General features: G+C 46.3%; 1 protein-coding gene across 7 annotated transcripts in view; it reads left to right on the top strand.

The window, feature by feature from the left end:
- The first annotated feature begins 1726 nt into the window (after window positions 1-1726).
- The window catches only part of LOC147122419 (LIM/homeobox protein Lhx8-like), a 51436-nt gene continuing 37289 nt past the window's right edge, over window positions 1727-15873 (top strand). The window contains exons 1-5 of one of the 7 annotated variants that reach the window (XM_085983558.1): window positions 1727-1902; window positions 8689-9214; window positions 10549-10632; window positions 10755-10907; window positions 14367-14488. In XM_085983558.1, coding sequence (XP_085839684.1) covers window positions 9137-9214; window positions 10549-10632; window positions 10755-10907; window positions 14367-14488 — 437 coding nt within the window. In that variant the 5' untranslated portion in view covers window positions 1727-1902; window positions 8689-9136. Of the gene's footprint in view, window positions 1903-8296; window positions 9215-9420; window positions 9475-10109; window positions 10210-10269; window positions 10376-10548; window positions 10633-10754; window positions 10908-14366; window positions 14489-15873 lie in introns of those variants that run through there. The other 6 variants (XM_085983565.1, XM_085983559.1, XM_085983560.1 and 3 more) reach the window with 6 other exon arrangements.

Raw genomic sequence — 15873 nt, 5'->3', positions numbered from 1 at the left:
GGGAGCGCTGCACTGTCGGAGGGACAGTACTGAGGGAGCGCCGCACTGTCGGAGGGACAGTACTGAGGGAGCGCCGCACTGTCGGAGGGACAGTACTGAGGGAGCGCCGCACTGTCGGAGGGGCAGTACTGAGGGAGCGCCGCACTGTCGGAGGGGCAGTACTGAGGGAGCGCTGCACTGTCGGAGGGACAGTACTGAGGGAGCGCTGCACTGTCGGAGGGTCAGTACTGAGGGAGCGCTGCACTGTCGGAGGGTCAGTACTGAGGGAGTGCTGCACTGTCGGAGGGGCAGTACTGAGGGAGCGCCGCACTGTCGGAGGGGCAGTACTGAGGGAGCGCCGCATTGTCGGAGGGGCAGTACTGAGGGAGCGCCGCATTGTCGGAGGGGCAGTACTGAGGGAGCGCCGCACTGTCGGAGGGGCAGTACTGAGGGAGCGCCGCACTGTCGGAGGGACAGTACTGAGGGAGCGCTGCACTGTCGGAGGGTCAGTACTGAGGGAGCGCTGCACTGTCGGAGGGTCAGTACTGAGGGAGCGCCGCACTGTCGGACGGGCAGTACTGAGGGAGCACTGCACTGTCGGATGGGCAGTACTGAGGGAGTGCTGCACTATTGGAGGGGCAGTACTGAGGGAGCGCCGCACTGTCGGAGGGGCAGTACTGAGGGAGTGCCGCACTGTCGGAGGGGCAGTATTGAGGGAGCACTGCACTGTCGGAGGGGCAGTCCTGAGGGAGTGCTGCACTGTCGGTGGTGCCGCCTTTCAGATGAGATGTTAAACCGAGGCCCCATCTGCTCTCTCAGAGCACGTAAAAGATCCCATGGCCACTATTTTAAAGAGAGCAGGGTAGTTTTCCCCAGTGTCCTGGGGCCAATATTTATCCCCCAACCAACATCACTAAAGCAGATGATCTGGCCATTATCACATTGCTATTTGTGGCATCTTGCTGTGCGCAAATTGGCTGCCGTGTTTCCTGCATTACAACAGTGACTATGCTGCAAAGGTACTTCATTGGCTATAAAGTGCTTTGGGACGTCCCAAGGTGATGAAAGGCGCAATAGAAATGCAAGTCGTTCTTTTCTTTTGCATCATGAACCACAGTGGCAGATAGGAAAAGAACATTTTTGTTGTCCAGGGCTAAATTTGGAGGGTTTAATTCCTTTTATGATTTAATTTCACTGCACGTGTTAACACGCTAGCTTAAATTTCTGCTGGTTTGTACTATTTTAACCCAGTCATTGACCCATTTAAAATGTACAGGTTTAATCTTTGCATCAAGCTCGCATGGTCAGAATTTCATGCCAACGCATTCATTTGAGACACTAAAAGCTGCACACAGAGGGAACTAAACCTGTCAGTGTTTGGTTTGCAGGCAGTTTGCTGAAAGTCCAGGCAATTCTAAAGCAGCCAGCCTGAGAAACTCCAGGGAGACTGAGGTGTTAAGGATAAAACCCATACCGAGGAAGATTGCGGTGCTGGGTGTGTTGGCTGGACACAGAGGTATAGGGAGCACTGTCTGATGGAGACTGGGGTGTGTTGTGATGTCTTTATACTAAACCTCCGACACCAGCCACATGCCAGGATGTTGACCATCTTTGTGCTAGAATTTCAGTGTAATTTTTATTCATTCTCAGGATCTAGGCCTCTCTGGCATTCTTACTTTTTACATCCTGTCTTTATGTTTATATAATAGTTGATTGATGTGATATTATTTACAGTTAAATAGCAATACGCAGAAGTTTGGGAAGCAGAGACTACAGTACCTGGCAGATACAAAACCGACACTGTTTACAATGGGCGGGGCCGTGGCATCACCAGCTGGGATAAGGGGATTGGCTCTCGCTCCTCCCAACCTACTCCTACCACCCTGTTTGTCTTGCAATTAAACAGAGCGCCACCACTGGACGGTAAGTGTAATTATCGCGTGACAAGTTTACATAGGACTTTATAATGGAAAAAGTTAACAGGAAGTGTGTAAATTTAAGAGAGGGCCAGATAGATGTAGAATAGCTGTTCTATTGTGAGAGGCCTTTACGCACAATTACAGGAGCTGAGAATAAAATTGTGGTCTGCTAAAAGGGAAGCTGTTACAAATTTTGTCGTAAATAGAAACAGTTTCTTAAAAATGATAAATTATTGGCAAATTAAAGTTACTTTCTGAAGCAGAACTGAAGATGTAGAACAATATTATTTTAATAGGGGAGGAGGTTGATTTGGGGGCCAAGGAGTCCCTTGATTTTTCAGACAATCCTTTGATCACCTTAATTAAAAAAGAATAAAGATAGAATTCAGTCCAACAAAAAAAGGAATGACAAAATGAAGAGAAAACTATTTAAGGGAAGAAAAACAAATAGAATGTAACTGGGAAAGAGAAACAGATTCTCCCTAGACTGGCTCTGCAATAACAATAGTACAATCGAGTCAGAAGGTTGGCTGTAAAAATAGATAGTTGAATAAAGGAATGATGAATGACAAGAGGTGAGTGAGAAAATGAGAATAAAACAAATGCAAAGATATAGTGAAGAAAGCAAAGAAGGAAAGACTTACACCTATATAGCCTTTTATCTCATCTCTCAGAAACATTGCAAAATGCTTCACATACATACAATGAGTTACTTTGAAGTCCAGTGACTGTTGGCATGTAGGCACAACTGGCAGCCATTTTGTGCACAGCAAGATGCCACAAACAGCGATGAGATGAATGACCGGTTAATTTGTTTTTCCTTTATTTTGGTTGATAAGCCATTTTCTGATGTAGAAATGTTGGTCAGGTGGAAAAGTTACCATCATTATTCAATAACACTTAACCCCTGGTGCATTGCATCAGCCAGAGGCCCCTCTTCGCTTTGGGACACCTCAGAGCTTGTGGGTATCTGATCCTCTGGACGTGATTACAACCCATCCCATCCAGCCATTTCTATTTTATCATTGCCATCGTATCCTTACAAATAGGAGAAGCAATTCCGACAACACCCCTTCCCTGACATTTGTTCTACAACAGTCTAGGAAAGCGAGTATATCAATAACTAGAGGGCATCATTATAAGATAGTCACCAAGAAATCAAATGGGGAATTCAGAAGAGAAACTTCTTTACCCAGAGAGTGGTGAGAATGTGGAACTCGCTCCCACAAGGAGTGGTTGAGGTGAATAGTATAGATGTATTTAAGGGGAGTCTAGACAAGCATATGCGGGAAAAGGGAATAGAGGGTTACACTGATAGAGTTAGATGAGGAAAGACGGGAGGAGGTGTGGAGCATAAATGCCGGCATGGACTGGTTGGGCCGAATGGCCTGTTTCTGTGCTGTATATCCGATGTAATAATATGAGTATTTATTGTTCTCAATCTCTCTACTGCAAGAGTAACCATTTATAAAAAGAAAAGACTTGCATTCCTATACAACAACAACTTGTATTTATATAGCACCTTTAATGTAGTAAAACATTCCAAGGCATCACAGGAGTGTTATAGGACACGAGGGAGGGCCCCTTCAAAATAGTGGCCATCAGCTGGTTTACACCCACCTGGGAGAGCAGGCGGGGCCTCAGTTGAACCTGTGACAGTGCAGTGCAGGTTAGTCTGGACTCAGGGGCCAGAGTGCTGCCCACTGAGCCACCTAAAGCAGTACACAGATATCTGCAAGGATGCCGGGGGAGCGGAGAGGGTTGATTCTTCCATTAGGTGCAAGTGATTCCCGGCTCGAGTCCTGTTTCCATGTAAACCCCAGCTGGTTGTCTTTTAACCAGTGACTACTTTAGACGAGAAAAAAAATAGATTGGAGTTATTAACTGCTAGGTAACGACGAGATAGTCTGAATATCTCACTCGATTTCCTGCGGAGAGTTTTACCCCTTTTGTCTAAGTAAGGCGGCAGATCCGTTAATATTTTAGGAAAATTGGAGCAAAAGCTGATTATTTGAATATTGTTAACTTCTGGTTGAAAACCACATTCTTTGATTTGAGGCGCTGAACGCTCCCAAGCACGGTGGTTTTATTTTCCAATGAACAGACTCGGGGCACTGTCACCCAGTTCAATCACTTGGCGAACACAGTAACAATGTTACCGAGATAGTAATGTCGCCCGAATACCGAATCATTTATCCTCCTCGATCATCATTTTTGTTGCGGCTTTCTTTGCTGAAATACAACAAATGGTGTTCATGTATTGGGATTTCTGCATGGCCTTGTTGCACATCTTCAAACATACGAACAACGAGGGACAGGGAAAGACCCTCTGGTCCATCCAGCCTGTCTCACACAATTGGGATACTTTATGTATCGCAATAAATACACTCTCCACCCCACCCTGTTTTTGCAAGAACTATTCTTTTAAAGATTTCCAAACAGTTTAGTGTTTTTTTAAAAACTTTCACAGCCTAATAGTGTTTAGATCATGGCCATTTAGGACTGAGATGAGGAATTTCTTCACTCAGAGGGCGGTGAATCTTTGGAATTCTCTGCCCCAGAGGACTGTGGAGCCTCAGTCATTGAGTAGATTCAAGGCTGAGATCGATAGATTTTTGGATATTATGGGAATCAAGGGATATGGGGATTGGGCGGGAAAGTGGAGATGAGGTAGAAGATCAGCCATGATCTTATTGAATGGCGGCAGGGCTGTATGGCCGACTCCTGCTCTTATTCCTTATCTTATGATGCTCAATTTTTATTTTTTTAAGAAGGATGGGTGCCGATATAAATTGTTTTAATATGCAGAATTGCCCCACTATTCAGTATCCCTCCTCCAACATTGAGGTGTCACAGCATGGCTGCACAGCACATGGGACTGCTCTGCTGGGCTGTTTCCCGATCCAGATCCGTGTGCGGGTGGCATTGAAGCGACACGATATCAAACACACTAACACTTCGCGGGAAATGAGGAACCTGCGATTCAATGTGTCGCACTTTTGCTGTACAATGATGCGACTTGATTGTACTCAGCGACTGCCCTTGTCCAGTATTGCTGGGGGATCTGGTTTGAACTGAAACTACACTGGACTGAGCTCAGCAGCGGTTGCAGGAGGAGACGAAAGGAATAAAAAAGGGGGAGTGGAAATAATATTTAAAATACGAAAATAAAAGTTTTTTGTAAAAAAAAAGCAGACACAAAGTCTGTAATTTAAGAGAATAAATTAAAAATCGGGAAAAGGAGGGAAATAGTAAATCCTTTCGGTGAGATGGCTAATCCCTAGAAAATAATATCTAAGATAATTGAAGGAACCTGTGATGGGGAAGGGGAAATAGTGTTTGTAAATTAATAATGATACAATAAACAGAATGATCATCAACGAAAAATTAGTTCCAAACCACAGTGTGGATTTGAAAAAATGTGATTCCATTTAAACGTTAGATTTTGAGTAATGTGATCCAAAGCTTGATTGCATTTTACTTTTTTAAATAAAAGAAAACGCACAGCATAATGTCCCGTCCCCCAAGACAAAAAACAAATCTGTGAGATTGCAATCCTTAAAATCCAAACGGATTACTAACTGGGGTGGAAATAAATGTTTTACTGTCCCGCACCATTTCGCATTTACTGGTAACATCCCGACCCTCGGTGAGTGGGATTGCAGTGTAACTGAAATCTGAACCAAGGCTTCATTAAGGTGCGCGGCTTAAAGCCACATTGAGCTTCCAAAGTGGTTTTTTTTTTAAATCAGCAAAATAACCAATTGTGTTCCCGAGACTCCCTTTTAGAAAATGAAGTCGCGGGCGGGGGTGGAGAGAAAAAAGTCGTAATTTCACGAAATTTTGAGAATAAATGAATGATTTTTTTTTAGTTCCTTTCCCGTTCTCCGAACGCCTTTCTGGGTCAGTTCGTTTACTTTCTATCGAATAGTAGTTTTCGAGCCGTTGTCAGTTTTAGCCATTTCGCCGAGAGATAGTTTAGGCTTATTTGAAATAAAGGAACGGCCCTCCAGGGGAAAAAACACGGACTTTCCACGTGAAAGGTCAGTAAAGTTTTTGTTTAAAAAAAAATTATATTTTATACATATTAGAAAGGCTAATGTATCGAATGTCCTTAAATATAAATCAGACATGTCTAAGAGAAGAAAATAAATGTGCTGGGATTACAATCGGACACGGTGAAAGCGAAATAATGTGGAGCGAAAAATAAAATACTGAGATACTTTAAAATAATAAACAGAGACTGCCCATTTCACAACATGGCACTAACAAGACTAGGCTGCATCTGTTAAATAAAGGCAGCCGCTATCGCCATCATATTCAAAAAGGAGTTTATTTGTTTATAAATACTTAACAAAATAATATCCGGGGTGGGGAGGACCCCAGGACAAATCTTTTAAAAGGCACACACATCTTCAGGCAAATCAGCGCGTCAAATAACGGTCCCCCCGTTCAATAATACAGCTCAAAGGTCGGTGTACAATCGAGGCAAACAACAAGCATTGTAGTCATTCCTTGCTTTATAATAAAAAGTACAGACTGAGAATAAATCGGACACAATGTCACTCTGGTCCGGATGAAATCAGGACTTACATGAAAAAAATATATCCGTCTTCTCCAAAAAGTCCTCCAGAGTATTTTAATTTGGAAGAACTAGTTATTCTCTCTACAATCACTATATTATGTGCCTTTCCCCCCTCCCCTATCATCTCATCTAATAACTCACATATACATACATATATACACACACATTATTTATATATATATATATCTGCAGTGGATATAAATAGATAAAACCATCGCAGAGTTTCCAATTAAAAAGGAAAAGTTTGTGGTTCGATAAAAAAGTTAGTTCACAGAAAAGTTATCGAACTCAGTCCCGCTTGCAGCAACTCGCTGGCTGAAAATCAATGTTTTTGCGTTTCTATTCAGTTGTTTGAGATCCCTGCTGAGGACGGCACTCGGCGTATTTTTTTTAATTTTTTTAAAAAGGTTGCTTAAACCCCTTCTTATTCTCAGCACTGTGAATGCCAATGTGGTTAGAATCTCAATCTCCGGCTCCCGGCTGTAATTCGCCACTATTGCCGTGGATGTAGCTCCCTCCATTCCGCCAAATATTTCAATAAATTTAAATAAAAATGCCCCCCCCCCTTCCTCCAAAACCAGTTTTAATAATGAACGGCCTTTGTGCTCCGAGACTGACTCCCTCCCTCTCTCTCTCTCTTCAATAGACAGCTGGCGAGTTGCTGCTCTTGACTTCACCTAATTGCACAAGGGGGTATGAAGAGGAACACAATCATCTGCCCTTTTACATTATTCTTGCTCAAACGTGGATTTTTCCAGAACCGTTAACATGCAAATTAAGATCGTGAAACATTTCTTTTAGTGTAAAAAATGTGAAATTATAGCTTCTTATTTTTTGGGGAAGGGGGTGGGGTGGGGGTGTTGGGGGCGCATTGTTTAAAGAGAAAAATATTAGAGAGATCCAGCCGCGTTCTGAATCAGTCAGTCAGTCATTCGGTCTTGTGAATGGTCTGAAGAAGGTTGGATTTAAACTGGAATGAGCTGTTCCCCAATATCCAATTACAAACTACACAGTTTGCCATGAACATCTACAATCTCACCGCACCAGGAGGAGGCCATTCGGCCCATCCTGCCTGTGATGGCTCTTTGAAAGAGCTCTCCAATTAGTCCCACTCCCCCTGCTCTTAACCCTGCACATGTCCCCTTCGGAAGAATAGATCCAATTATCCTTTTTAAAGTCACTATTGAATATGTTTCTACCGCCCTGTCAGGCGGTGCATTCCAGATCATCATAACTCGCTGCGTAAAAAAAAATCTCATTTCCCCGCTGGATTTTGTTTCTGCCAATTATCTTGTGTCCTCTGGTTAGCGACCCTCCTGCCAGTGGAAACGGTTGCTCCCTATCAACCCTCACCAAAATCCCTCAGATTAAAAAAGACTATTTCTTAGAATCCGCAATTTATTTTAAACATTTTTTTTACACTTCTAGGACACCGTGCTCCAATTGTGTCTTGTACGCAATGTCTGTACAATAGAATGTCAGATATTTACATACATTGCACACAAAAACCAGAAGAGCTCCCGATATTGGCCGGGCCGGGAGTTGTGTGACTCAAGCTTCACACTCCATTACTCCTGGATTTAACCCGCGGCTGCAGCAGCCGAACCTCCATGTCCACGCCGCACTTCAGTGTAACATCCACCAGTCAGATACTGACCACACGCGGCTCTTCCAGTACCCAAGCAACAGCTTGACATTGAACGCAGCGCCTTTAAACTGTAGTGAGAAGTACGTCCCCCAGTCGGAGTAACAAGTACAGGTGTTGGTGCTGTTATTTAACGCTAAGATACTCCAGGTGTGTCTACCATCCACCAGCTCCGTCACACATAATTACAAACAACACACACACCGAGCATTGTGTTTCAATATTAGGAAAGGAGAGAGGACAAATGAAGGGATGTGATTGACTTTATCAGGACTTGCAATCTTTTTACGAGAGTCCCAGAATTTGTAATAATTAGCAGTCCGTTCCTCGTGGGCATTATTTAAAACCGCCAGGATTAAAATATTAATGTGATTCACATGTATGTGCAAAGTTATTAACAGCGAGTCAGGCAGGGCCACTCCAATCCGCATCTTACTACAACCCCTGGTCGTTCTCTACTCTCTCTCTCCTGAGCCCGGGGGCTGTGGAGCGGCGGTGGGCAGGGTATATGGCGTGCAGTGACTGTAAATGCTTTTATCTGCCTTTCCTCTTTTCTAAAGGCTGCGGGAATGTAACCCGAGTCCGTGTTGACATTGCAGTAGAGTCGTGTAACCGATTCGCGATAAAGACTCGTGAGATAATGCGTGCTGCTGGTTGGACACCGAGAGAGAGGAAAAAAAAGATTCCCCAAGCTATTTAGTGTGTATGAATAAAAATTCTCCCATCTCCAAGGGCTGTACTACGTTGAAGAGGTGTGGTTAGAGACAGAAGAAAGTGATTTTTTTTGTGTGTAAAGTTCCATCCACCAAGGTAACTTTTTTTTAAGCAACACAGCCAGTTGAAACTCTGACCGGGGACGCAATTGGACAGAAACAACTTTGGAGTAGAGGCAATAATCAATTTTTAAAAAGCCTGGAACATTTCCTGAACTAAAACGTCACCCCAACCTCCTTACAACAAGGGTTTTGTTTTGTGTGATCTGCGATTGGAATCCGAGTTTTGAATGCAATGTACTGGAAGAGTACTGAGCTGTTAGTGTGTCGCATGGCAGGCAAAGAGAGCTACACGGATGCATGTTTGGAGAAGGTAAGACGTTGTCGAGATGGCTGTCTAACCCCAGCCTTTGGGGGGACGGAGGAGATCGCGCTACTTTTTATCCGGAGTAATGAAACCATTGAGTGGGGAGGCAGTCGCTTGTTGGCAGACTCTCTCTCTTTCTGCGTTTCAAGCCCCTTCCTGTATTTGGTTCGGCAGGTTTCACTTTAACCACGATAGTTGTCCGAATCGGTGTCACTAGTGAGCCTGTCATGGTTTGGAAAAAATCAACCCCACTAGGGAAGAGCGAAGTAAATTGCAGATTCCAGATTATCGGGGATCCTGACGGGGTTCATTCAAGTTATGGGGTTTAATCTAATCAAGATACTGCCCTGCTGTGAATAGTGTTCGGGTTTTTTTTTAAAGATGTGTGTGTTCAGGGTTAATGTAATGGGGCTCAATAATCGGGTTCGGGGCGCTCAATCTAGTCAAGATACTGCCCTGCTGTGAATAGTGTGTGTTTATAACGATTTGTCTGTTGAGAAAGCGAACTAGTGTTGGAAACGGACCCATTTCGGATTTAATAGACGGCAGACCTTGCTGAATCGTGTTAACACATTGATGGAAGCGCTCTAGAACTAGACATGGCAGTGAGGATTCAATCTATAGTCCTCTTTAACCTATTCCCCAGAACACATTTCCAGTCGGTTGGCGGTTTAGTAAACCCGTGAGCGATCGTGTGTGTCGTTAAACCGCGTTGATTTTGTTTAATGATGTAATTGAGGGAGGGCTGAGCTCCTCGGGGCAGTTGGGGCGAATCACCTGCGCCAGTAATTGCCCCTTGCCTTTTCTTCAATTTGGCAATCGAACAAACATGACCGGAGCGGATTAGCTGTAATTATCTTTCAAGTACCCCCCTATTAAACCTCCTTCACCTCTAGCTTACCCTGTCAAAGGCGTGTTGGATGGGAAATTGCTGTTTTAATTGTTGGGGGGGGGAAATCAATTTTCCCTTTTATTTTTCTCCACCTCACTGACTAACTGAGGTTAGGAATTGATGGGTATAAATGAGAAGCTTTTGTGCAACTTAGTTTGGGGGGGGTTCAGAATTGTCTGAAACACTTGACCGAAATAGCTCGTGACATTGGAATAAACGCTGACGATTCACTCAAGTGTCTTGTCTTGTGTTTTTTTTAATAAACGGTATCTAGGGTACTTTTCCAAATTACATCTTAATCATAAGTGTTGTCATGGTGAACGGGGCGAGTTGTTTAATATTTATTCGGGGGGCGGTTGTTGTCGATGTTAAAAGACTGGTGCACGCAACTAGTTCCGAATGTGTTGGCCGCCCTCTCCAAACCTGTGCTCTTTTTTTCCCCCCCCAGTTAAAAGCCATGTCGGACGACCCTGAAACTATCTCCTCCGTCCACTTTGGAAGAAATCGGAAGCCTAGGAACGCTTGCAGTTTGGTACCCAATCCCTATCTTCTCCCTTTTTAATATATTTGTTGAGACCACATTGCACTTTGAGTGCTAATTTACCATTTGTGTATCTCTCTCTTTTTTGTTTTTATGTGTACACACATCTATAGACTAATTCTGAGCGAGTTGTTAAAGACGATTCCTGTTCTCCAGCCACGTCGGCCTCGCCATCCTTGTCCCCACAGTCGATGGTCTCTTCAAGGTCTGGGCGAAATATCTGCAGTAACTGTGGGCTGGAGATAGTCGATCGGTACCTCCTGAAGGTGAGAACCAACAGCAACTCTCTTTTTTTCTCCTCTTTCTCTCTTTCCCACCCCCCCCCCCCCCCCCACCACAAAAAAAACCAATAACCCATTAAGTTGTCGATCTATAAAGAGCTGGCGTCGGTCAATACGTGGTGTGAGGCTCCACCGCCATTGGGACCACAATCTAATTGTTAATCGTCCAGAAACACGCGGGGTTTTTGGTCAGGGAAAGTGACCCATCAATTGGCACCTGCGCTACATCAACCCGGGCGGATCTGCCTTTCAGTGTGGGGGAAAGTGGCAAAGGTTCATTGTAAATTCCAGCGACTGCAAAAAAAAAAACAAAGTCGAGTTTTGGAGTCATTCTAAATGTCGGGTTTTTTTTTGCTGATGTAAAACAAGTTGTATTTTAAAGTGTCCCAACTTCTAGCCGTGGCTCAGTGGGCAGCGCGCGCACTCGCCTCTGGGTCAGAAGGTTGTTGGTTCAAGTCCCAGAGACTTGAGCACACAATCCAGGCTGACACGCCCAGTGCAATGCTGAGGGAGCGCCGCGCTGTCGGAGGGGCAGTGCTGAGGGAGCGCCGCGCTGTCGGAGGGGCAGTGCTGAGGGAGCCGCCGCGCTGTCGGAGGGGCAGTGCTGAGGGAGCCGCCGCGCTGTCGGAGGGGCAGTGCTGAGGGAGCCGCCGCGCTGTCGGAGGGGCAGTGCTGAGGGAGCCGCCGCGCTGTCGGAGGGGCAGTGCTGAGGGAGCCGCCGCGCTGTCGGAGGGGCAGTGCTGAGGGAGCCGCGCGCTGTCGGAGGGGCAGTGCTGAGGGAGCGCCGCGCTGTCGGAGGGGCAGGACTGAGGGAATGCTGCACTCTGAGGCGCCATCTTTCGAATGAAGCGTTAAACTGAGGCCCCGTCTGCCCCCCTGAAGTGGAGGTAAAAGATTCAATGGCTGTGTTTCTAAGAAGAGTGGGGGGAGTTCTCCCCGAGCTCTAGGGCCAATATTTATCCCTCAACCAACATCACTAAAGCAGATTATCTGGTCCTCTCATTGCTGTTTGTGGGAGCTTACTGTGCACATATATGTTGCCGGGTTTCCTACATTACAACAGTGACTACACTGAGGTCATGAAAGGTGATAGTCTTTGCTTTATTTTTCCCCTTTGACCAAAGCTTTTATTCATCTCCCCCCCCCCCCCCCCCCCCCCCCTTCCCCTCTAATAGCTCTTACTTCGGTATGCTGTCAATTTTGTTTATATCTGATTGGCTTCTGTGCTGTTCCATAGAATGTTTCCCTGTGTTAAAAGTGGCAAGTTGTTGGGGTCAGTTTGTGTCTGCATTAAACTGTTCAATTAATCGGCCTCCTTCCCTTAGTTGTGCTGCTTTGAATGTCTGACCATCCCATCTTCTTGTGTAAATGCATCTATCTGATCACCAGCGGTTAATCAAATGCTCAATCCACTTGGAACCCCTTCCCTCTCCTATCCCACAGACTCTCTTTAAATTTAAGACTGGATCCTATCTTTTCACCTGCAAGAAATTCACTAAATCCCTGAAGTTTTGTCTGACCTTTCCCACGGAGACTGGTCTTTCCTTCACCAACCCTCCTCTGGAGGTGAGGGGGACTGTAAGGGCATGGTAGTGCAGTGATCAACGTTGCTGGACTAGTAATGCAGAGACCATGAAATCCAATCCCACCCATCGCCACCAATCTGGAAAGCAAATTCTGGTTTTAATAAGTGTCTCTGAAGCGGCTCGCTTGTAAAATAAAACCAAACCCAACTGTTCACTAGTGCCTTGTTTAAAAAAGGAAACCTGCTGTCTGCCCCCAGTGTCTGGGCCTGTGTGTGTGTGCCCCCAGTGTCTGGGCCTGTGTGTGTGCCCCCAGTGTCTGGGCCTGTGTGTGTGTGCCCCCAGTGTCTCTGGGCCTGTGTGTGTGTGCCCCCAGTGTGTCTGGGCCTGTGTGTGTGTGCCCCCAGTGTCTCTGGGCCTGTGTGTGTGTGCCCCCAGTGTCTCTGGGCCTGTGTGTGTGTGCCCCCAGTGTGTCTGGGCCTGTGTGTGTGTGCCCCCAGTGTCTCTGGGCCTGTGTGTGTGTGCCCCCAGTGTCTCTGGGCCTGTGTGTGTGTGCCCCCAGTGTCTCTGGGCCTGTGTGTGTGTGCCCCCAGTGTCTCTGGGCCTGTGTGTGTCTGGGCCTGTGTGTGTGCCCCCAGTGTGTCTGGGCCTGTGTGTGTGTGCCCCCAGTGTGTCTGGGCCTGTGTGTGTGTGCCCCCAGTGTGTCTGGGCCTGTGTGTGTGTGCCCCCAGTGTGTCTGGGCCTGTGTGTGTGTGCCCCCAGTGTGTCTGGGCCTGTGTGTGTGTGCCCCCAGTGTGTCTGGGCCTGTGTGTGTGTGCCCCCAGTGTGTCTGGGCCTGTGTGTGTGTGCCCCCAGTGTGTCTGGGCCTGTGTGTGTGTGCCCCCAGTGTGTCTGGGCCTGTGTGTGTGTGCCCCCAGTGTGTCTGGGCCTGTGTGTGTGTGCCCCCAGTGTGTCTGGGCCTGTGTGTGTGTGCCCCCAGTGTGTCTGGGCCTGTGTGTGTGTGCCCCCAGTGTGTCTGGGCCTGTGTGTGTGTGCCCCCAGTGTGTCTGGGCCTGTGTGTGTGTGCCCCCAGTGTGTCTGGGCCTGTGTGTGTGTGCCCCCAGTGTGTCTGGGCCTGTGTGCGTGCGCCCCCCCCCAAAAAAAAATGTATGTGTGTGTCCTTGTCTTCCCCCCCCCCCCCCCCCCCCCAAAGTGTGTGTGTGTGTGGTCTAACCAAATTGCTACAAAGAAATTCAATGGTTCAAGCAGACGGCCCACCACCAACATTTCGGGGAAACTTGGGATGGGCAATAAATGCCGGACTTGTCAGCAACCCCCAGGTCCCCAGAATGAAATACATCTTTTTTAATCCATCAGTTGCATTGCCCTCTGGGGAGCATTTGGAATCAGTAAAAAGGTCATTCGGCCCATTTCTGAAAGAGCTATCCAGTTAGTCCCACTCTCTGCTCTTTCCCTGCGATTTTTTTCTCTCAGTATTTCTCCAATTCCCTTTTGAAAGTCACTATTGAATCTGCTTCCACCGCCCTTTCAGCAGCTCATTCCAGATCACAACAGCTCGCTGCTGTGTACAAAAAAAAATTCTCCTCGTCTCTTCCCCCACCCCCCTTTTGCCAATTGCCTTAAATCTGTGTCCCTCTGGTTACCGACCCTCCTGCCACTGGAAGCAATGTCTCCTTGTGTATTCCAGCAGTTCTAAAATACTTCATTGGCTGTAAAGCGCTTTGCGAGGTCCTGAAGTCGTGAAAGGCTCTTTTGTGTCTGCAGTCCTTTGACTCTGTGTCCGGTAGAATGCTGACTCGAGTTTTGCTACTGGACTAGAGGATGGCAGACCAGCTGCTGACGCTTGCGGGTCTCTACTACCGATCCTCTCGCCGAGTCTCTCCCCACCTAACTTTTCGCTGTTCTCTCTCTACCTGTCCAGGTGAACGAGCTATGTTGGCACGTCCGATGTTTGGCGTGCAGCGTGTGCAGAACCTCTCTGGGCCGGCACACCAGCTGCTACATCAAGGATCAAGAAATATTTTGCAAACTGGATTACTTTAGGTACGATAGCAAAATACTGCGGATGCTGAAAATCCGAAATAACAACAGAAAATGCTGGAGAAACATTGACTCTAATTTCTCTCCACGGATGTTGCCTGGCCTGTTGAGTTTTTCCAGCATTTTCTGTTATTTTACTTTAGGTACCTATTGGGTTATTTAAAAAAATATATATAAATTAGTCTCGGTCAACTTAATCTGGTTTAGATCCTGATGTGACGCCACTAGGCTTCTGCAGGAGTCTCGGGTCTCGGAAATCTGTGTTTGAATGCAGTTTAAGGGCTGACTCCAGCTCTCAGTATCTTGTTCATTTATGCCAAATGGTGCAGGACCCAATTGGCACCAGGGAGTTTCCGAGTTCGGAGCGATAGTGTTCGCACAATAATGTGGTGGCTTCAAAATTCGTGTTCATTTTGAGGTGAGGTCCAAAAAACGGTTCGCTCGGGGATTTATTTTGATTTTTGCATGCAGGGGGTGTCTTAGAGTTCGTTTTGGCTATCGAGGGAGAGAGAGGGGAGGTGGGGTGGGTGGGGGGAAGGAAAAGATCGAGTCGAAAATACGGAGGGACAATGTACAGGGCAGTTTGACACCGACTCTCTCAAACCCAGCTACCTACTGTTGGGTTTACAACTTTATAAATTGAAACATTTGCACACTACCGATTTCTACTCTAGTTAATAACATTCTGGGGGAATACTGAGCAGACCCGTTCTTTTTCTGGAAGATCTCATTAATATGTCACCTCTTCCGATGTTGTGGATTTCTGATGTCCCAGTTCGGGTTTCCAACTGCCTCCCATTACCTTTTTAGAACGGATATGTCTTGTAAAACAACAGCAAAATACTGCTCTGACGAAGGGTCCTCGACCTGAAACGTTGACTCTGGTTTTTCTCTCTCCTGGATGCTGAGTGTTTCCAGCACTTCCTGTTGTTTTATGTCTTGTATAACTGGGGTTACCTGGGATTTGATAGAAACATAGAAGATAGGAGCAGGAGTAGGCCATTCGGCCCCTCGAGCCCACTCCACCATTCAATGCAATCATGGCTGATCATCCAAACTCGGTACCCTGGCCCTGCTTTCCCCCCATATCCCTTGATCCCTTTAGCCTTAAGAAATATATCTAACTCCTTCTTGAATATATTTAATGAATTGGCCTCCACTGCCTTCTGTGGTAGAGAATTCCACAGGTTCACCACTCTCTGGGTGAAGAAATTCCTCCTCATCTCTGTCCTAAATGGCTTACCCCTTATCCTTAGACTGTGACTCCTGGTACTGGACTCCCCGCCATCAGGAACATCCTTCCTGCATCTAGTCTGTCTAGTCCTGTTAAAATGTTATAAGTTTCAATGAGATCCCCTCTCATTCTTCTAAACTCCAGTGAGTATAAG

This window comes from Somniosus microcephalus, chromosome 3, assembly GCF_052327205.1.
Source record: "Somniosus microcephalus isolate GS21.2 chromosome 3, FLI_Smic_1.0, whole genome shotgun sequence".
Taxonomy (NCBI): domain Eukaryota; kingdom Metazoa; phylum Chordata; class Chondrichthyes; order Squaliformes; family Somniosidae; genus Somniosus; species Somniosus microcephalus.
Note: the sequence above shows the minus strand (reverse complement) of the source record. Positions and strands in the feature narration are given on the sequence as shown.